The following is a 20,519-nucleotide window of genomic DNA, read 5'->3' as shown; positions in this document are numbered from 1 at the left end:
CCAAACAATTAATAGAAATAAGCAAAAAACAGAAACCAGCAAATCACAGTGGAGAAAATCCTAGTGCTCAGAACCCGAATGAAAAGAGACTCAACTGCCAAGGATGTGGGACCGGAAACTCCTTCTACTAGGGGTGGGTTCACGCTGGGGCAGCCATTTCGGAGGGCAAGAAAGTTACCAGGAGAGCTGAAGACGCTCTGCCTGCAGGCGTTGTTTTTGGAAGCAGGACCGCTGAGTTACATACAGGGAGTGAACATTTCAGCTGTGATAGATACTGCCAGATGGCTGTCCCGAAAGGCCATACCTTCTTATACACCTGCCAGCAGCGCAGGGGAGTGTCTAGCCAACACTGTCCATTTCCAGCCTTTTCTGTTTTTCCAGCCTGAGAGGTCAGCGTCTCATTGCTGCTTTCCTTTGCCTCCCTTTAGTTAGGACTGAGGTTGGGGGTCTCCCTGCCTCCCCCTCCCCAGACACACACCCACCCCTTGTTTACTGGAAAATACACATACAGGAAAATACATGTGTATTTGTTTGGCAAAAAAAGTTTGTTTGGGTTTTCTTAACACTTTATGGAAAAACCTGAACGAATTTTTAGGCCAACCCGATATGAGTGTGTGTGTATTGGCTGGGCAGGGAGGGGGGTGGGCGGGTGGTGGGGGGTGGCGGATACAAGAACAGTTAGAAAGCAAACCCTCGAGCAGCCATCACTCAGGTTGAAAAATGGAACAGTGAACATGACCAGCACCCCAAAGTACCCCCAAGCCCCTCTCTGATCATAACGCGCTCCCTCCCCTACGGTAACCGCTGTCTTGTGATAAATACTCCTTTCCTTTCTGCATGTTTTTGTCATCTGAATAGGCACACCCAAATCATATCGTCTGTTTTTGCCTGCCTTGGCACGCTGTCTGGGTGGGGTCACGTTGTACACGCCTTTCGCTCCACCTTGCGTTTCTGAGACTCATCCCCTTCTTGTATGGCGGTTGAGTATCTTTTCACATATTTAAAAATCATTTCAGTTTTTTCTCTCGCTCCCTTGAAGGTTTCATGTGTGCTGTAAAACCTCCCCCACCTTCTGGGGAGAGTGGTTAAGAAGGTGGGATGGAGGCGGGGATGCGAGGGGAAGCTGAGGCTCAGGGCCACGCAGCCAGTAGGCGCCAGAGCCTAGGTCCAGATCCGCGGTGGTCTGGCACGAACGCTCGGGCTCACTGGCCCACCCCTGGGAGACGAGGGAGCTTCAGACAGGCCCAGAATGTCCCAGGCACAGGGCAGAGTGCCCCCCAGACAGTAAGGGATACCGGGGGGCAGAAGAGGGAGAATTCCGGGAAGGCTTCCTGGAGGGGGCAGCATTTGACCTGGGTTTTCGCTCTGACCCTGTATCTTCCCCAAGGCCTCTTTCCCCAGCCCTGGCAGGGAGGCTCCAAATGCTCCCACCTCTTGGAAACGACTTCCATTTGTCTGGCCCCAGAATGGGCCCTGAGACTGAGGCTAAAAGGCAGAGGTCATGGGCCTGCACTGGGCCCCTGGGAGGCTTGTTGTGACTCACCGTCTGCCCTGTCCTTGCAGATATCACCCTGGATTGTGACCTGAACCGTGAAGGCAGGCAGGACAGGGACTTTGTGGACAAGGTAGGCTATCTCGGCCTGGACCCAGAAAGGGGCATGGAGTTCGCAGCTGCTCTAGGCTGGATTAAAAGGGGTGAGGTCATTAGAGGTATCCCTCTGCCTCCCAGCTGATGTCAAGGCCAGTGGAGCCAACCCAAGAATGGCTGGGGATCTTCTTTCACTGGCAGAAAAAGCATCATCAAGAATTTTAAGCACATGCATGTCCAGCCCTGGGCTAGGCCTCCCTTTGTAGAGACAAGTCCTTCTGGATTTTCAATCTAGGTTGGGGGTTGGCAAACTTTTTTTTCTTTTTTTAGTAAGAGCAAGATAGTAAATGTTTTAGGCTTGCCAGGCGATCTTGTCTCTGTTGCAATGGTTTGATTTTGCCAGTGTAGGATGAAAGAGCTACATAGTCAATATGAGGGGAAAAGGTGTGACAATGTTCCAATAAAACTTTATTTAGAAAAATAGGCAGTAAGCTAGATTCGTAGCATGTGGACCCCCTAACCTATGTGAAAAGGAAATCTACCAAGTCTGAAACTATAAAAGAACTTTGGGCTGAACTGTGGTGGCAGTGAAGATGTTGGGAGTTCAGAAGAGGTCGCGTTGGGCTTTGTGAGCAAGGGAGAAGTCCACCTGGGCTGGGCTCCAAAGTTCTGCAGGAGGCGGGGCGTTGCAGCTGGAAGGAGGAGCAGGGCCCAAGGAGGGAAGATGGACCTCACCCTCAGAAAGCTGCCTGTTGGGAAAGGGGATGCTGGCTGGAGGCATGCCACAGACAGCTGTGAAAGAGGCTGTCGTTTGAACTTGACAAATGAGTAGTAGGAGCTGCTGGTTCCTCAGCGGGGAGCTCCTCTTTTGGCTCAGGGCAGAGAAGAGAGGAGGGGTGAGGAACGTGGCCAGGAGGGAGCTGGGGAAGGGGGCGCAGGCCTGGCCAGAGCCCCCGTCACTGGCTGTGCTTTGCCATCGGCAGCGGCAGTGGGTCTGGGGACCCAGCGGGCATGGAGCCATCCTGCTGGTGAACTGCGACAGAGACAGTATGAGCTCTAACGACCAGGACAACTGTGACCACCACGTGCGCTGCCTGCAAGGTGAGGGGCGCCAGGGCCGCCGCCCAGCCACCCTGCCCCTCCCCAGCACCCCAGCGCCAGCGGGCACCCCAGCGCCAGTGGGCACCCTGCCAGGGCAGAGCTCTGGAGAAGAGCGGCCTCATCTTCCTCCCCCTCCAGGCTTGGAAAGTGCTAATGCTGAGCACCTACTTTGCGTCAGAGCCTTTCCCCAAATTCTCATCTAAGCATCCACGCGGGAGGGCAGCCTCCCCCAAATTCAGAGATGACGATGTTGACACTCAGGGGTCAGGGGATCCCCGAAGTCACTCAGTCAGCCTGAGGCAGGTCCAAGGTTCCTATAACCCCAAATCCAGCCTCTTCCCACTGGCATCGCTGGCCTGGATTTCAGAGATGCCCCACATTCCCTGGTAGCTCAGCTGGTAAAGAATCCGCCTGCAATGCAGGAGACCTGGGTTTGATCCCTGGGTTGGAAAGGTCCCCTGGAGAAGGGAAAGGCTGCCCACTCCATTCTTCTGGCCTGGAGAGTTCCATGGACTGTGTAGTCCATGGGGGCCTGGAAAATTCGATGGACTGTATGGTCCATGGGGTCACAAAGAGTCAGACACGGCTGAGCACTTTCCTCATTCTAAGTCCATCCTGAGTCGCGTGCACAGCCCCATGAAGGCTGCCGTGGCAATGTCCTGGGTGTGGGTCAGGGGCTTCACCCGCGAGATGCCCAAGCCACTCTGAAAGTTGGCAGGGTCATTTCAGAGACAGGCCCCGGGAGGGAGGGGCCGGCCCAGGACAGTAGTGAGTGACACTGGGCCTGAGAGGAGAGCCCTTACCCGTCTGCTGCCCGGACCGCCTTCTCACTGCACGCTGCTCCTGCTCACCTGCCCTGGGCCAGGCAGCGGGCTGGCCACTCTGCACTTCGGTTTCTATGGGCAGAAGAGGAAACGGAGGCACAGAGAGGGCAGGAAGCGTCTCCCCGCCTCACACGCGCACAGACATGTTCCTGCTTTGGTCTTGGTGGCTCTCAGTATTTCTACCGGGCGGGCAGAGCTGGGGCAGAGACCCAGGTCTTGGCACCCTCTGCCCTGGGGAGGGGCTGGGGTGCTGGAGGCCTCCTGAGCCGCGGCCCTGTGTCTGGCTGCCCAGACCTGGAAGACATGTCTGTGATGATTCTGCGGACCCAAGGCCCCGACGCCCTATTTGATGACCACAAACTCGTCCTCCACACCTCCAGCGCTGACGCTGAGCGGGCGCGGGTGTTCCATGCCTACGGTGAGTTGATGCCCGTCCTTCCCTGCCCGGGCGGCAGGGGGGTGCTCAGTACCCCACCCAGGCTGGAGTGCAGGCTCTGCTCTGGCTCCGGGGCCGCCTTGAGGGCCCAGAGGAAGAAGCATCAGATGTGCGGGTTTCATGACTGGTTGCCTGGCGTCCCTGGCACAGCCGTGCCCGACGTGGTTTTAGCAGATGAATGCATTTTTAAATATATTTTAAGCACGTTTAAAATTTTAGATTATCAAAACTTTCAAGCATACCCAGAAGCAGAGAGAACACTGTGAAGAACCCCTATATGCCAACCACTCGGATCCAACAAGGGTTGCTATTCTGCTTTCCTTACGTGATCCGTCCTTTCTTGTTTGGTGAAGGGTATTAAAGCCAGTCCCAGATGCCCTGGGTACTTGCCTCTCTGTTCAGCCTGCATCTCTCGCCCACCCCGATAAACCCCAAACCATTGCTTTACCTAGCTACAATGTCATTAGCATGATGCAAGCAAGGATATATAATATCTCCAAAAAATACAAACATGTATTTGGGTTTTTCTGTAAGATGTAACTTTTTGGGCAACACAAGTAATAATGTGCTCAGTTTAGAAATACGGAAGTATGTAGAGTTAAAAATGAGAGCTCTCTACCCGACTCCCAAACCTGACTCTTAAGATGTGTCCTCTGTTAACCATTTTGTGTGTGTTCTTGCTGACATTTTTTTAAGTGCACTGAACGTGCTTGGTGTGCGCGTGCGCGCGCGTGCGTGCGCGTGCATGAGCGCGCGCGCGCCCACTTTCTGCCTTCCGCATGGTTTCTCTCACCGAGTTATGCCTCCTACACGTCTCTCTTGTGTAGCTCTGCTTCGCCTTCCTCCACAGTCGCGTCATATTTCAAAGCATGGAGGTGCTGTAACTGATTTGGTCCCGTGAACGTACGGTTTTTTGCGGTGTTTCGATTTTTCAGAAATCTCGGTTCCTGGAGGGCAGGGACCGTGCTCACAGCGGTGTCCTGAGTCCTGAACCACACCTCCTAAGTGCATAGTAGGTGTTCAGTAAATAATCAGCGAACACTTTCCACTTGTATTTTATAGGAAAGACACTACCTGGGCATGGACTTGCTGGTTAGGGGTAAACATTGCCTTGCTAGATGCCACCAAATTGCCCTCTGAAAGATCTCAGCGCCGCCTTAGGAACACCCTCCCTGCCCCACCCAGACCTGCCCACACTCGGGTTTAAGCCTCTCTCTCTCTCTCCTCTGCAAGTGGGAGGTGAGAAGCGGGGGTGGTTGTGTGGCTTCCATTGTGTCGGGGAGGTTGCGCAATGCTTCCTGCTCCCGGGGCCCCCTCGCGAGGCCCTTCTGCCCCCTGCCAGGCCCCGAGGACTCCTGTGAGGCGTACCGGCACGTGCTGGGCCAGAACAAGGTGTCTTACGAGGTGCCCCGCTTCCACGGGGACGAGGAGCGCTTCTTCGTGGAGGGCTTGTCCTTCCCCGACGCCGGCTTCTCGGGGCTCGTCACCTTCCACGTCACCCTGCTGGATTACTCCAACGAGGTAGGGGCGTCCAGGACAGACAGGGTGGGCAATGGCCTCCATGCCCAGTAGAGGCGGGCGCCCCCCGTGTGGAGGATCCTGGCCGCCCGCGGCTGCCGCTCCAGAAACTAAGGAGCTAGCAGCTTGCTCAAGTAGCTAGCAGCTTGCTCAAGTAGCTAGCAGCTTGCTAGCGCTGGGCCCCGAGGCCAGTCTGCTTCCCCTCCGGTCTCAACCTGCAGGATTTCTCTGAGTCCCCCATCTTCACCGACACCGTGGTGTTCCGAGTGGCCCCCTGGATTATGACGCCCAGCACCCAGCCGCCCCTGGAGGTGTACGTGTGCCGGTGAGTCGGGGGCGCGGGGTGTCCTCTGGCCCCTGTGTCTGCCTGTGTCCTGAGCACTCTCCCTGGGCTCGTCCACAGCGTGAGGAACAACACGTGCTTCGTGGACGCGGTGGCAGAGCTGGCCAGAAGGGCCGGTTGCAAGCTGACCGTCTGCCCGCAGGCTGAGAACCGCAACGACCGCTGGATCCAGGTACCGCAGCCCCTGGGCAGTGAGCACATCGAGTGACCCCAGCCTGCAGGCCGGCTCCAACGCAGGGGCTGCGGGGAATATCCAGGAGGACCGGGGCTGCGTCCACCCTCCCCAGGGCCCTGCTCTTTCTAATTCTAGACCCAGAGCTCTCCCCCCTCTCCAGAACCTTCTGGAGACTCAGGCACACTGACGTTGAATATGACATCCATTCACCCACAGGATCTGGGCTAGGTACTGGGGCGGGGGGGTGTGGGATGGCAGAGGTGGGGACGCCCACTCCCTGCCCTCAGTGGCCTGGACCAGTGATCCTCCATGGAAGGTTGTTTTTGCCCCAGGGATGCTGCCAAACATCCTGCAATACACAGGACAGCCCCCACGACAAAGAATTAGCTGGCTCCAAATGTCAAGAAAGCCGAGGCTGAGAAGCCCTGGTACAGAGAGTGATTGGGATGGAAGTCGCTGTTCCAACTGTCTAAGACAAAGCAGGGGTGCTGGCAAAGTGCCAGCGGGGCCTGGAGGCAGGTGGAATCACCCTTGTCTGTGAAGCAGATCAGTGGAGGACTGCCTGGAAGGGGCATTTGAGCTGGACCAGATTTGGCGAATGGATAATGACTTGTGCAGTTTATCTAGCACTCCCTGCAGGCCATGCCCAGCATCATTTCATCTTCCTGACAACGCCCTGTCAGTGAAGAAGGAACTCTCAGCGAGGCAAGATGCCTCGGGCCACAGAGCTGGTGAGGGCGGTGCTGGAGCTCACTGAACAGTGGTCCTGGCAGGGGACCAGGTGTGCAAAGGCCCAGAGGTGGGAGATATGAGAAGGGGCATCAGCTGTTCTCCTTGGCCAGGATCAAGCTTCTGCGAGAGCTTCCCAGGTGGCACTAGCAGTAGAGAACCTGCCGGCCAGTGCAGGGGGCAGAGGAGACGCCAGCTCCATCTCTTTAGCAGTAGAGAACCTGCCGGCCAGTGCAGGGGGCAGAGGAGACGCCAGCTCGGCCTCTGGGTCGGGAAGGTCCCCTGGAGGAGGGCATGGCAGCCCACCCCAGTGTTCTGCCTGGAGAACCTGAGGAACCCGGTGGGCTCCTGTCCATAAGGTCGCACAGAGCTGGACATGGCTTAAGCGACTTAGCGTGCACGCAAGCTTCTGCAAAGGGTAAGAACTGAGGTGAGAGGCCTTGAACACCAAGCTAAGAAGCTTTTGTTTCAGTTAGAAATTCCTCCCAGGAGTTGTTTCAGGACGGGACGCTAGGGCAAGAACTGGCTCGGTCTGGATCCTGGCTCTGCTGTTGACAGGCTGTGTGCCCTTGGGCAAATACCTAGACCGCGCTGTTCCTCACTTCCATCTGTTGTGCTGTGGGATGATCACGGTGCCTCCACATAGGCGTATTGTGAGGTCTGCAGGAGTTAGCACTCGTAAAATGCTTGGAGCAGGGCCGGGGACGTCCTGGTGGGCCTCTCGCTGGACACACAGCCCATCAGTGCTGGGTTACCTTTGCCTCCAGGACTGACCTGGGCACGGCACGTGCTTGAAAGGAGGCGGGTCTGTGCCTCCTCAGGCCACCTCCACCCCGCTTGCTGTCAGTCCCCCAGGGCCGCACGCGGAGGCAATGTGTGATGGCTGGTGCCTAGCAGCCTCTTTGTCCAACTCAGGCCACCCCAAAGCCCTCTCTGCCCCCACTCCCCTGTGACCCAGCACAGGGACACCCCGAGGCCATATGCTTGTTCATTGCTGACCTGCCTTGCTCTGTGGCCCTAGGTAAGCAGGGCCCCACCCCCAAACCTCCAGCCCTTCCTCCAGCCAGCGGGCATCACGGCCTCTGCCCGCCTCAGTCCTCAAAGGGTAGAGCCGGCCTGAGGCAGAGTGAAGAGTCTTCCCCGAAGCCCTGAGTGCCAGGCGAGGGGGGTAAGCTGCTGACCGTCCACCACTGGTGCCTCCTGGGTCTGCAGGACGAGATGGAGCTGGGCTACATCCAGGCGCCGCACAAAACCTTCCCGGTGGTCTTTGACTCCCCCAGGAATGGCGAGCTGCAGAACTTCCCTTACAAAAGAATCCTGGTGAGTGCTCGGGGCCACAGCTGGGCCTGCAGGCCGAGGGGCTTTGCCCCGAGGGCCAGACTGGGAGCCATGCTTCTCAGGGATGGGAGTAGGGTTGCCAGGTAAAATATAGGAGAAGCCGGGTTAAGGTGAATGTCAGCTAAACTGTGAGAACTGTTTTAGCATAAGTATGTCCCATATTCTGCATCAGTTCAGTTCAGTCACACAGTCATGTCCGATTCTTTGCGACCCCATGAACTGCAGCACGCCAGGCCTCCCTGTCCATCACCAACTCCAAGAGCCGACAAAAACCCATGTCATTGAGTTGGTGATGCCATCCAAACATCTCATCCTCTGTCGTCCCCTTCTCCTCCTGCCCTCAATCTTTCCCAGCATCAGGGTCTTTTCCAATGAGTCAGCTCTTCACATCAAATGGCCAAAGTATTGGAGTTTCAGCTTCAACATCAGTCCTTCCAATGAACACCCAGGACTGATCTCCTTTAGGATGGACTGGTTGGATCTCCTTGCAGTCCAAGGGACTCTCAAGAGTCTTCTCCAACACCACAGTTCAAAAGCATCAATTGTTCTGCGCTCAGCTTTCTTTATAGTCCAACTCTCACATCCGTACATGACCACTGGAAAAACCATAGCCTTGACTAGACGGAACTTAGTTGGCAAAGTAATGTCTCTCCTTTTTAATATGCTATCTAGGTTGGTCAAAGCTTTCCCTCCAAGGAGTAAGCATCTTTTAATTTCATGGCTGCAATCACCATGTCCAGTGATTTTGGAGGCCAGAAAAATAAAGTCAGCCACTGCATGGAGCATACTAAAAATACATTTATTGTTTATATAAAATTCAAATTGAACTGAGCATGCTCTATATTTATTATTAAATCTGGCAACCCCAGATGGGGAGAGGAGGCAGGAGAGTGCAGCTGTTAAGAACACAGACTTTGGGGTGGGAGATGGGAGGGAGGTTCAAGAGGAAAGGGACGTGCGTATACTTAGGGCTGCTTCACGCTGTATGGCAGAGACCAGCACAACATTGTGGAGCAGTTATCCTCCAACTGAAAGAGAAAGCGCACAGGCTCTGGAGTCAGAGCAACCCAGCTCTGTCACCCACATGCTGTGTGACCTTGCGTGAGTAATCTCCCCTCTCTGAGCCTCAATTTCCTCATCAGTAGGAATATGCTAGCCCAGGTCTCGGAGATGTTTGTGAAGCATCTTCATGCCAACACAGAGAAAGCACAAACGTAGATAGCTGGCATTGTTACCGGTAGTAAAGCGGGTGTCTTCAAATGGACTTACCTAGGAAACAGAAAGAGACTCACAGACACAGAGATCAGACTTGTGGTTGGCAGGGGGACGCAGAGAGGGGAGGGGAGGATTGGCAGTTTGGGCTATGATGCTGAAGCTGAAGCTCCAGTACTTTGGCCACCTCATGCAAAGAGTTGACTCATTGGAAAAGACTCTGATGCTGGGAGGGGTTGGGGGCAGGAGGAGAAGGGGACGACCCAGGATGAGATGGCTGGATGGCATCACGGACTCGATGGACGTGAGTCTGCGTGAACTCCGGGAGTTGGTGACGGACAGGGAGGCCTGGCGTGCTGCGATCATGGGGTCGCAGAGAGTCGGACGCGACGGAGCGCCTGAGCTGGATGCAAACTGTGACACGCAGAATGGATAAACGACGAGATCCTGCTGTGCAGCAAGGGAGCCACCCTCGATGCCCTGCGATGGCCCACCGTGGGGGAGAATAAGGAAAGGGATGCATAGACATATGTGTATGACTGAGTCGCTTTGCTTTACAGCAGAAATCAACAAACCACTGTGCTCAACTCTACTTCCGTAAAAAGGGAGAGCATATGTCCTAACCGACCCCTCCTGAGAAAAAAGGGGAGGTCCCCTTGGTGCCATAGAGAGTGGAGGCTTCTCCCACCCCTCGCTGGAGCATGAAGGTGGGAGGAGCTCTCTCCTGGCCTCAGGACTGTCTAAATTCCTTGTAAGAGATGGCCCTGGGGAGTTGTCCCTTTTCCTGGATTGAAAGCTGAGGCTCAGAGGACCATCACCCACCCCTTAGGCCCCGAGAACAGGGCCCTCTAGAGCAGCCAGATACCCGCCCCGGGGGCGAGACTGACGGGAAGGCCACGCAGAGGACACAGGAGTGGCCGCAGCCCCCGCTCCACATCTCACGGGGATGTGGGGACCGCCTGGCCCTCTCTCCTGTATCCCCGTGACCGGGGGAATAACACGCTCTGAAACGGCAGCAGGGCTGGAGGGAGCATGAGCATCTGAGCGTGCAGGAAATAGCAGTCAGCTCAGATGTCCATCTTGGACTCAGTGTTTCTATCTGAAGAATGGGTGGCCATGCACGCCCCATCTTTAAGGAGCTTAGAGCCCAGCAGGTTGGTTCAAGTGCTTCCTGGTGAGCCTGCCCACCCTGAGCCTGACTCTGTTTCCCCACCAGGGTCCAGACTTTGGCTACGTGACCCGGGAACCACGAGACAACTCTGTGAGCGGCCTGGACTCCTTTGGGAACCTGGAGGTCAGCCCCCCTGTGGTGGCCAACGGGAAGGAGTACCCCCTGGGGCGGATCCTCTTCGGGGGCAACTTGCCTGGGTGAGAGACTGAGGGTGGGTGTTGATGGTGGCTGGGGGAGGGCCCTCCCACTCCTGCGAGAGAAGCAGAGAGGGTCAGTGATGAATGGCAGTCCAGGCCGCGGTGCTGCTGGGGGCAGAGGGCTGCCCCCCAGACGTCGTCCACACTCCTCTCAAGGGGTCTGAGACGCCCAGAGCAAGCAGGCCCCAAGAGCCCATTCAGTCCAACACTCGCTTTACAAGTGGGCCCGGAGAGGGTGAGTCGCCCGGGAGTCACACGGGAGGCAGAGTCATGGCTAGACTTGGGTCTTCTGATTCAGAAAATAAATCCATGTCGATACCAGTGAATAAGTATAGAAAAGAACGGTTTTAAGCCTCAACAGTCCCAGGAGAAATTGCATTTAAATCAAGGCTTGTTCACACTATGACACAAATGACTAATATCAGATCTTTCCCTGAGAGCGAAAGGGGGTACAGGACGTGAAAACGGAGACAGCAGTGACGCAAAGAAGGGGGGTAGCACGGCAGAGGGGTGCTGATGGAAGACGCAAGGAACCGTGTGACAGCGTAATTTGCTATGGGAATAGGCCAAGACCGCCCACCAGGTTCAGCAAAGTGGCTAGAACAGACTTGTGATCAGAAACAGGTGAAACCAGAAGCTTTGAAGGGACCACCTGTCCTCAAACACATGATCTCGACAGGACGTTTGGGCCATGCCATTCGATACTTTTTCAGAAGGCAAGAGAAAAAGGGGGTTTGAGTTCACGAAAATAAAATGCTGGGGCTGTGAGGCAAGATCACCCTCTCTCCCTGCTGATGCGTGGGAAGCTGAGTCTGTAGTGAGAGAGATGTCAGTTAAACTCTAGGAAGAACTGCCCAGCCGCGGGTTGAATATGCGGGTGACATCTGCCACTTGGAGAACACGAGGATGGGATCTGAGGGTGGTCCTGAGGATTTGCCTGGATGAGGAGACCGGGATGGTAAGCTGTGATTGACCTGCCTGTGTCTGCCTCTTAGAGAACTCACCTTGAGTGTAACTTAAATATATATTTATTTATCATCTTTCCCGATTACAAAGGCAGCGCAAGCTTTTTACAGACGTTGCCGAAATCTTGAACTCTCGTCCTTCTGTTTCTGTGTATATTCTCTTTAGTTAACTTTTTTTTGGCCCCTTGGGCCCCAGGTCAAGGGGCCGCCGGGTCACCCAGGTGGTCCGGGACTTCCTGCACGCCCAGAAGGTGCAGCCGCCCGTGGAGCTCTTCGTGGACTGGCTGGCGGTCGGCCACGTGGATGAGTTTCTGAGCTTCGTCCCTGCCACTGATGGGAAGGTGAAGACCCAGGGACAGCTCTGGGCCTGGGGCTGAGCCGAGCGGAGGTGCGGGGCTCAGCTGAGTCTGTTCTCTGCACACAGGGCTTCCGGATGCTCCTGGCCAGCCCCAGCGCCTGTTTCAAGCTCTTCCAGGAAAAGCAGAAGTGGGGCCACGGGGGCGCCCTCCTGTTCCAAGGGGTTATCGGTGGGTGCTGTGCCCCTCATCGCCGCTTTCCTGCCCCCCCCCCCTTGCCACATCACGGCTTGAGAGAGGAACATCCTGCTGGAAGGTGGCCTGGCCTCCAGGTCTGAGACCCCTTGGCTCAGCAGGCCCCGCTGTCCACAGCAGGGGCAGAGCTGGCAGGGAGCACCACGGAGGACGATGGGGGCTGGCCGTGGGCACAGCAGAGACGCGGTCCACTCTGGGGCGCATGACCAGTGCAGTCATACAGGGGCCTCTGCGCCGAAGGGCCTAGCACTTGGGATTTGATGCTCAGCCCCTCGCTGTCTTGAAAGTCTGAATAATGTGTGTTTTGCGAGTGAAATCTGATTGATCAGTGGAACATCTATTGGGAGTTTGGAGCCCGGGCTCAGGAACATTCCTGCCCTGGACCAAACCTCCCTCCAAGCGAAAAGCATTCATAGAACTTAAAAGCTCCCAAGTGCAACTTCCCACATCTATTTCCCACCCGCCTGGAGCCCCAGCTGTAAAATGGAAGAAATACAATTGCCCTCATCCCCCCCTCTCTCATCGGGCCTGTGAACAGACTCCTTGAGCTCAGATCAAACCTGGAAAACTCTCAAATCCAAATTTCATGTACCAGGCAGAGGGAAAGCCATCTTCATCTTCTTTAGTAGCAGGGGTTTGCAGTGAGCAGGGCCCAGAGAGAGGCTGAGCCGAGCAGCGAGGGGATTCACAGCTGTCGGGCCACGTCTAACCACCGGGTGGCCCCAGAGAGCTGATAGCAGCACAGCGGCCACGGAGGCCCGGCACCTCGGTGGTCCCCCACCATGTGCCAGGCCCCGGGCTGCGCGCTCCAGGCATCTGACCCCATCTGACCTCAGGAGGGCCTGTGAGGGTGACTCATCTGCTTTACACCCGAGGATGTGGGGCTCAGCAAGGGGAAGTCGCGGGCTCAGCGGCCTCAGTGGGGATGCCGTGGACCTGCGTCTCTACTCTCACCGGGGTGGGGGGGCCCGAGCCTGCACGTGGGCAGGTGGCTCCAGCCCTTGGTCGAGGCTTCAGCCCTTCATGAGCACTTGGCTTGGGTCTGAATCACCAGTACCATTTCCCAGCTGCAATACGTGGGGCAAATCTTTTTACTTCTCTGAGCCTCAGTTTCCTCATCTGTAAAGTGGGGGTGTAAACGCATGCCTTGTGGGGTTGCTGTGAGGACTAAATGAGGTGTTGAGTGTAGACCCCTGGACTCAGGGCCTGTGCAGGGTAAGAGATTAGTAAATGGCAGCTGTGAGCTTCAAAAGATACTGGCTCTGACCTCCCGTGTCCTGCCTGTCTCCATGAGCACTTCATCAGGCCAGCAGGAGAGATGGGTCTGGGAGAGCCCCTTTGCCCCGCAGTCGCCTCTTGGAGCAGGAACAGGGTTCAGCAGTGTCCGTCAGGGCAGGTTCTGGTGGGCAGGTGGGTGACCCAGCTCCACGCCCCACCACTAGCCAAAAAAAAGAGCGATCATCATCCAATGCCCGGTGAGGGTTGGGGGCTACATTTCCAATAAGGAGCATCACCACTTCTGATGTGCTCGGGTGAAGGCCTCACGCTCATGCGCTGCAGCAGCCCGCCCCTGCCGTCCTCGCACACCCAGGCTTGCTCAGAGGCCAGGAGGAAATGCCAGGGAGCTGCCGACTCACAAGCCTTTCGCCTGCGAGCCTGGCCTCTGCTGGGCTACTCCCACCCTGCCCCTCTCCTTCACAGGCAACCAGCAGGTCAACACCGTCTCCATCAGCCAGGTCCTCTCCAACGGAAGCCTCATCAGCTACAATAAGTTTGTGCAGGTACCAGGGCCGCAGGCCAGGCATGGGGGTAGGCATGGCTGCGGACGGGGTTGTGGACAGAGGTCTGAGGCTCATGGTTCAGGACAGCTCGGGGCGGGGGGAGGGGGGGCGGGCGGGGGGGTTGGTGACAGGCCCAGAGAGAGAGTCTCTAAATCCCCGCTTTCACTCGAGAGAAATGAGGGGCCCAGCCAGGTGCATGCGAGGACAAGCATTCCAGGCAGAGAGGACAGCACAGATGATGGCCCTGAGGCGGAACGAAGAGGCCTGGAGCATTTAAGGATGGAGCTGGGGGCCCCAGAGGAATGAGGAGAGACAGGGCCGCCCAGGGCCCCACAGGGCAGCGCTGGGGCTTTGGCTGTGACTCTGAGCGCGACTGGGGATCTGAGCGCAGGACAGGACGCGATCTGACTTAGGCTTTGGAGTGACCTCTCTGCTGCTGAGGATCCGTCTTCTGTTACGGCAAGGGGCGGGGGTAGTGACTGTAGGTCCCAGCAGGAAGCAAGGGCACTTCAAGCGGATAACCAGAGAGTGGTTCAGAAGAGGGGGTGTTTACCGAGGTACGGGGCGGGTTTAAGGAAATGAGCAGGGCCTATTCTGCATCCCCAGGGTAGGAAGAGGGGCGCTCTCACCTCTCCCAGGCCTGGAGGAATTGGCTGAGGAGCATGTTACTGGAGCCTGGGTGGGTCGCTCCAAACACGGCCACAATATTGTTATTAGCCCCCAATTAATTAAATTTTAAAAAGAGGTGGTAAGACGGGAGCTGGGACTGCACAGCCAACCTGCCGTGACCCCAAGTACACTCTCCCAGCAGCGCCCCGCCTTCTGCCACCGCCCCCACGGTCTGAGCCCAGCGGGAAGCCTGCGGGTACAGGAACCCCTGGTTCCCAAGGGTCAGTCCCCCAGGACGCAGTGCAGGGAAGAAGGGGGCAATGGGTCCGGAAGAACAGACAGCATCCAGCGCAGGGCCCTCCAAGAAGCACACGCCCGGACAGGGGTGGCCCTCTCAGGGGCTGCATTAGGGACCATGCCTGCAGGAGGGAGGGAGGGAGCGAGGGGAGCAGGCAGGACGAGCTGGTGCGGGGAAGGCAGGGCGGGCGGGTCCTTGACGGCCGGCAGCCCGGGTCAGGCTCAGCAAAGTGGGGCGAGCCGCGAGCCAGTCAGGTCTGCCCTTCTGCCCCCCTGCGCTTAGCCACTGGCCATGCACAGCGGGTGGGGCCTCGGGCGCCCACGTGGGCTGGCTTGCAGGGCTGGAGCTCACAGCGGGCCCTCGTCTGCTCCACTCCTGCCAGGGGGGAGCTGTGAGGAGCCTTGTCGTGGTCACCGCGTGGCGGAGGAAGCCTCGAGGCCAGGCCGCAGAGGGCGGCGCTCCACCCGCGTGGGGGTGGGGTCAGATCGGGCGCTTGGGAAGCAGATGGAGGAGCCGAGAATGACTGCAGGGTTTTCTCTTTCACTGGAGTGTGTGTGTGCGCGTGGTTGGTCGCTCAGTCGTGTCCGACCCTTTGCAACCCCGTGGACTGTAGCCCGCCAGGCTCCTCTGTCCATGGGATTCTCCGGGCAGGAGTACTGGAGCGGCTGCCAGGCCCTTCTCCGGGGCATCTTCCCGACCCAGGGATGGAACCCACCTCTCCTGCACCTCCTGTATTGGGGGCGGACCTTTTTTTTACCCACTGAGCCACCCGGGAACCTGATTGCTTTATAATGGGGTGTTAGCGTCTGCTTTACGAGGAAGTGAGTCGGTTGTATAACACCCCCCCTTGCCCTCCCGCACCCCTGCCCACCTTTCGAAGTCATCAGAGCCCCTAGCTGAGCTCCCTGTGCCGTAGGCAAGCTCCCGCTAGCTGTGTGGTAGGGTATGCATGTCAATGCATCTGGGCTGAGCCGCAACACATTTCCAGACCTGAAGAATGCGGAAGGGATGGCGTGGAGGGTGGGTAGAAATGAAAGTCTGTCTTTGGACTCCTCACATCTGATGTGCCCGTCAGACACCCAAGTGGAGGTGCGCGGGGCTGGTTGCACCTGCGCGTCTGAGCCCAGAGAAGGCGCTGGGCTTTGTAAAGGGGCTCCCATGTGCATACTCAGTCATGTCCGGCTCTCTGCTCCCCTGTGGACTGACGCCCGCCAGGCTCCTCTGTCCGTGGGATAGTGGCTGGGAGGTAGAAATGTGGGAGTTGGCGGTGTCTGGTGTTTTGAACGGTAAGACGAGGAGATCCCGGAGGAGTGAGGCTCTGGAGAAGGAAGCAGGTGGAGGACGGGGCACCCTGAGCCACGCTCTCGTGCGCCCTGCAGGGGGTGAGGCTGTGGCGGGGGGACCCAAGCAGGCGTGTTTTGATGAAGGCGCACAAGGAGGAGGTTCGTGTGGAGGGCTGACCTGTGGGTACTTGGGCATCTTGTCCGTCCTTAACCCCTGTGGGGCCTCCCCACCCCCGGCACGCCGCCCCCGCAAGGCCTCCCTGACTCCCCCCTCCCCCTCCCCAGAGCTGCATCGACTGGAACCGGGAGGTGCTGAAGCGGGAGCTGGGCCTGGCCGAGCAGGACATCGTGGACATCCCGCAGCTCTTCAAGATGGAGAGGAGGAAGGCCGTGGCCTTCTTCCCAGACTTGGTGAGGCCGTCAGCCGGGGCTTCTGGTTTTGTCAGATCAGGTGCCAAGCCTCCACTCCCCTGGGGGCCAGCGCCCGCTGCCTCTGTGTTTGGGGTTGAGGGGCCGGGGCTGGGGGCACGGAGACTCAGAGGCCCCACGGTCCCAGCAGAAGGACCTCTTCTTGACCGGTTGTCACAGTCACCACAAAATGCTCACTGGCCAAGCCCGCACTCTGGGGCCATCTGGGAAGGCCCTTCTCTCCTCCCGGGGACCCACTTGGTATTTGTGCAGTGTGCGAAAGATTGCATGAGGCCGTGCGTGGAGCATCCACCAGAAGGTCAGACAGCCCTTTCTTCCAGCTCCCGGACACTCACCCACCCACCACATACCCTGCGTGAGATGCAGAGATGACTCAGGCTGCTCCCTGCTCCCAAGGAGCTGCCAGTCAAATCTGGTCGGGGAGAAACTCGCTTCACCTCTCTGAGGGTTTGTCCCAAAGATCTACTTTGTGTGATAAAGTAATGTGCCACTTCAGAGGTGAAACCACTTCCAGCCCTAGAGGTAGGCCTGGAAACCCAAGAGGGCTCCGTGGAAGAAGTGGCCTTTGATTGAGCCTGGGGGCTTCGCCCCTGGTGTCTCTGAAACTTGAACTTGCATCTGGAACACTGGGACCTCGGCACCCCACCCCAGGGGTTCTGATCCCTCAGGGGCCTGAGACTCGCTGCCTTTCTAACAGCGAACCCCCGGGCGCTCTCTGAGGCCCACCCTTCGAGCAGCGCAGCCGTCAGTCAGCCAGCTCCCTCCTGCCTCTTTCCCCTCCCTCTCGAACCCTCCCTACCTCCATCCCTTGGAGGAACCAGACTCCCCCATCAGCAGAGGCTTGCGGCAGCCTGTCCACACCACCCTTGCTTCATCCTTCCTTCTCCTCCTTCCCCTTTCTGACTGTGTGCCCTCCTTGATTTCCCCACTTGCAAAGCCTCTTATCACTCCCTTTCCTTCCTGCACCTCCAGGAAGGCCTTGCAATAAGGTCCACGCCCCCAGAAGCTTGTGCAGCGCTCCAGATTCTTGTGTTTGTAGGAAACGGAAGACCACCAAAGTGGGTTTCGGCCAGAGCCAAAGATTTAGCATAAGGACCCCAGGAAGGCCCGTGGCAGGGGTGGCCGCTGTGGGGGCATTAGGAGGGCCTGGAACCAGCTCCTGTTTGCACGGCTACCCCGCCCATCCCTCTCCCCCACCCCACTGCCGCCTCCTTTGCTTGGCTTCCCTGGCCTCCCTGTCCCTGGGGACGGACATTAATATGGCCGCACAGAAGTGCAGACACAGGGGGAGAGACTCAGCTCTCCCACCACGGTGACGGCGCCACCCGAGGAGGGAATCTGGCCCAGCTCGGGGTACACATCTACCCTGGTCCCATCGGCTGTAGCCTGGGAGTTCGGGATTCCACAGCACAGACACGGCAGCTGCCACAGCCTACCGACGAGGAGGGCAGCCGCCAGAGGGAGAAGCTCTCGCCATGAGCTCTGCACATGCACAGCTGGCTAGAGTTCTTGCCAGACCCCGTCCCTCCCTCGCTGCCTGAAGGGGCGAGTGGCTGTTTGCAAGGCTGTTTCAAAGACAGCACCAGGTCCTGCTGAGCATAGAGAAGGTGCTGGGGTGGGAGCTGATGCTGCCCCTGACCTGGCCGCCCCCTTTGCAGGTGAACATGCTGGTGCTGGGCAAGCACCTGGGCATCCCCAAGCCCTTCGGGCCCGTCATCAACGGCCGCTGCTGCCTGGAGGAGGAGGTGCGGTCCCTGCTGGAGCCGCTGGGCCTCCGCTGCAGCTTCATCGACGACTTCACCCCGTACCACATGCTGCACGGCGAGGTGCACTGTGGCACCAACGTGCGCCGGCAGCCCTTCTCCTTCAAGTGGTGGCACATGGAGCCCTGAGCCGGCCCGCCACCCTTTACCCCTGGGGTGGGCTGTCCGCCTGGGCGACGGAGGCCGGAACAGGCCCCTGGACAGTGTCAAGAGACCCCAGGGCTCCGGGTGGAGCACCCGCTCGGAAGCCTTTCCCTCCCAGTGCTCACGCCTCGCCTGCCGCCCATGCGGTTCTCAGACTTCACCCCCTTGGCTTCCCGAGAGGGACCTCGTTTCTTGTGGTCTGTCTTGCAGATCAGCATGACCCACGGGGACTCCTCTAAACACCCTTCTCTCCATCCCCAAATCCTCTGTTGGAGCCTAATTCCCTCTGGAGTCTAGAAACATCCACACCTCTCCTCTGCCCTCTTGGCCTGTGTGTCCTCATGAAGGAAGGACCCACGATCCTGCTTTGGTCTGAGATTTAGCCCAGAGCCTCACCCACAGTGAAGGAGCAGAGGTCTGCTAGATTGAGGTGGGACCAGCATTCCAGCTCCCAAGCCTCTGGCCAGCTGCTGAAATCTCCCTTGCCCGGCGCCCGGCATAGTACGTGCTTCTAGACGCATGCTGAAGCAACGTTAGCGACTCCTTACTTAGCCTGAGAAACACCTCATCATCTGGCTTGGTTCTGAACCCTCCTGGAGTGTCTTGGAGATGAAACTATCTGGGGAATTCCCGGAGACTGGGAAGACTGGGTACAAGCGTGAAGAACGTCCTTCATAAGACGTGAGATGCTTTAGTGACCCTGGGCCTCTCCGCAGGAGGGGAGACCCCTGGTAGAATCAGTCCTGGGCTTTCTGTTGACCCCAGGTCAACGTTCCATGTCCTGCTTTGCCTCAGGAGAGGGGGCCTGGTGGGGCCAAACCCACTGAGACCACTCGGGATGGGAGGGCTCTCGGGATGGGCCGGTCTGAGCTCAGGTGGGCAGGGGAAGGGGCGGGGTGCGTTCCCCAGGTGTATGTCCGTTCCGTGGGTGCTCTGTGTGGGTCCAGCAGTGCTTCCGTCACTGGCTAATAAATCGACAGAAACACGAACAGCGTGAATCTCGTTCAGCTCCCTCTAGACAGCAGGAGCGGAGAACTTTCTTGCAGCTGAAGCATCTGCTTGCCTAGGCCTCCAGGAATTTGAGGCCGAGCAGCCCAAACTTTGGTTAAGACTGTGAGGTTGTTCCATCTTGGCCACGGGACTCATCCCATGGGTCACCATGGCCAGTTGCAATGATACGATGTGAAAATGCAAGCCCAGGGGTCAAATGCCAGGCTGCCAGGACCAAGCGAGCATGGTAGGGTGAGGGGTCTGGGCTGTGGCCGGAAAGTTGCATTGTGAGTGTGGCAATGGGAAGCCAGGGTGTGTACCTTGGGGAAGCTTGCGTGTGCCCTGAGGGACACCCTCCTTCCTGTCCACGGGGAGGCTGTGGCCACCCTGTGAAGGCCCCCCGGGCTTGCTCTGGAGCCCCGGGAGGTCGCTCCCTGTGCCCTTCCCTGTGAACCCCCGTGTTCCCTCTGCAGAGGCAAGCCTCAGAACAGCCCACTCAGCCCCAGGGCTGGGCAGTTTCCGGGTGATTAGTGAAGATCCCACAGCCTCCCCCCAGCATCCCTCCTGGCCACCGTTTACCTAGAATCTCTGAAGTAGACTCCCACCGCCCTTCACATGACTGGATTCCGACAGAATAAGCCCACTTCCAAGGGAAGCTGAGACCAATGAGAGTGTTGAGGAAACTGTTTTTTTGAAGAGTTTCAGTGGAGGCACATGCCTCCGGATGGTAAGTGCCTAAAATCGGAAGAACTCAGATGGCTTCCCAAGCAGGCATTTCTCGCCCCAGATGCGCCCAGACTGACCACGAGGTCCTCTTCGTGAGGCCGCGGTGGGCCCAGCAGCAAGTCTGAGACACTTCTCATGGCGCAAGCGTGACTCCTGTGCTTCAGGCTCCTGCAGCCCAGGAAGCTGGCCTCGATGGCAGAGGAAGCAACATCAGTCCCCACCGGGGCCCCTGCAGACACCGTTCACCTGTCCACACCGCAACAGTATAGCCAGCACGTGTTTCCTCCTCCACTGTTACAAACTGCCACCAGCTCAGTGGCTTAAAACAAAGCAGGTTTATACTCTTAC

General features: G+C 57.8%; 1 protein-coding gene across 1 annotated transcript in view; it reads left to right on the top strand.

Annotated features, from left to right (window-relative positions):
* PADI3 (peptidyl arginine deiminase 3) overlaps positions 1-18,664 on the top strand; it is a 28,753-nt gene extending 10,089 nt beyond the window's left edge. Inside the window, exons 4-16 of the mRNA XM_068967724.1 lie at positions 1,564-1,625; positions 2,572-2,689; positions 3,806-3,931; positions 5,292-5,470; positions 5,689-5,792; positions 5,871-5,982; positions 7,927-8,034; positions 10,481-10,632; positions 11,794-11,938; positions 12,022-12,124; positions 13,850-13,929; positions 16,405-16,530; positions 18,207-18,664. Of these exons, the coding sequence (XP_068823825.1) occupies positions 1,564-1,625; positions 2,572-2,689; positions 3,806-3,931; positions 5,292-5,470; positions 5,689-5,792; positions 5,871-5,982; positions 7,927-8,034; positions 10,481-10,632; positions 11,794-11,938; positions 12,022-12,124; positions 13,850-13,929; positions 16,405-16,530; positions 18,207-18,440 (1,649 nt within the window). The 3' untranslated portion in view covers positions 18,441-18,664. The remainder of the gene's footprint in view (positions 1-1,563; positions 1,626-2,571; positions 2,690-3,805; positions 3,932-5,291; positions 5,471-5,688; positions 5,793-5,870; positions 5,983-7,926; positions 8,035-10,480; positions 10,633-11,793; positions 11,939-12,021; positions 12,125-13,849; positions 13,930-16,404; positions 16,531-18,206) is intronic.
* The last annotated feature ends 1,855 nt before the right edge of the window (positions 18,665-20,519 follow it).

Source organism: Capricornis sumatraensis, chromosome 3 (assembly GCF_032405125.1).
Source record: "Capricornis sumatraensis isolate serow.1 chromosome 3, serow.2, whole genome shotgun sequence".
Classification (NCBI taxonomy): domain Eukaryota; kingdom Metazoa; phylum Chordata; class Mammalia; order Artiodactyla; family Bovidae; genus Capricornis; species Capricornis sumatraensis.
This window is presented reverse-complemented; position numbering and strand designations above follow the sequence as displayed.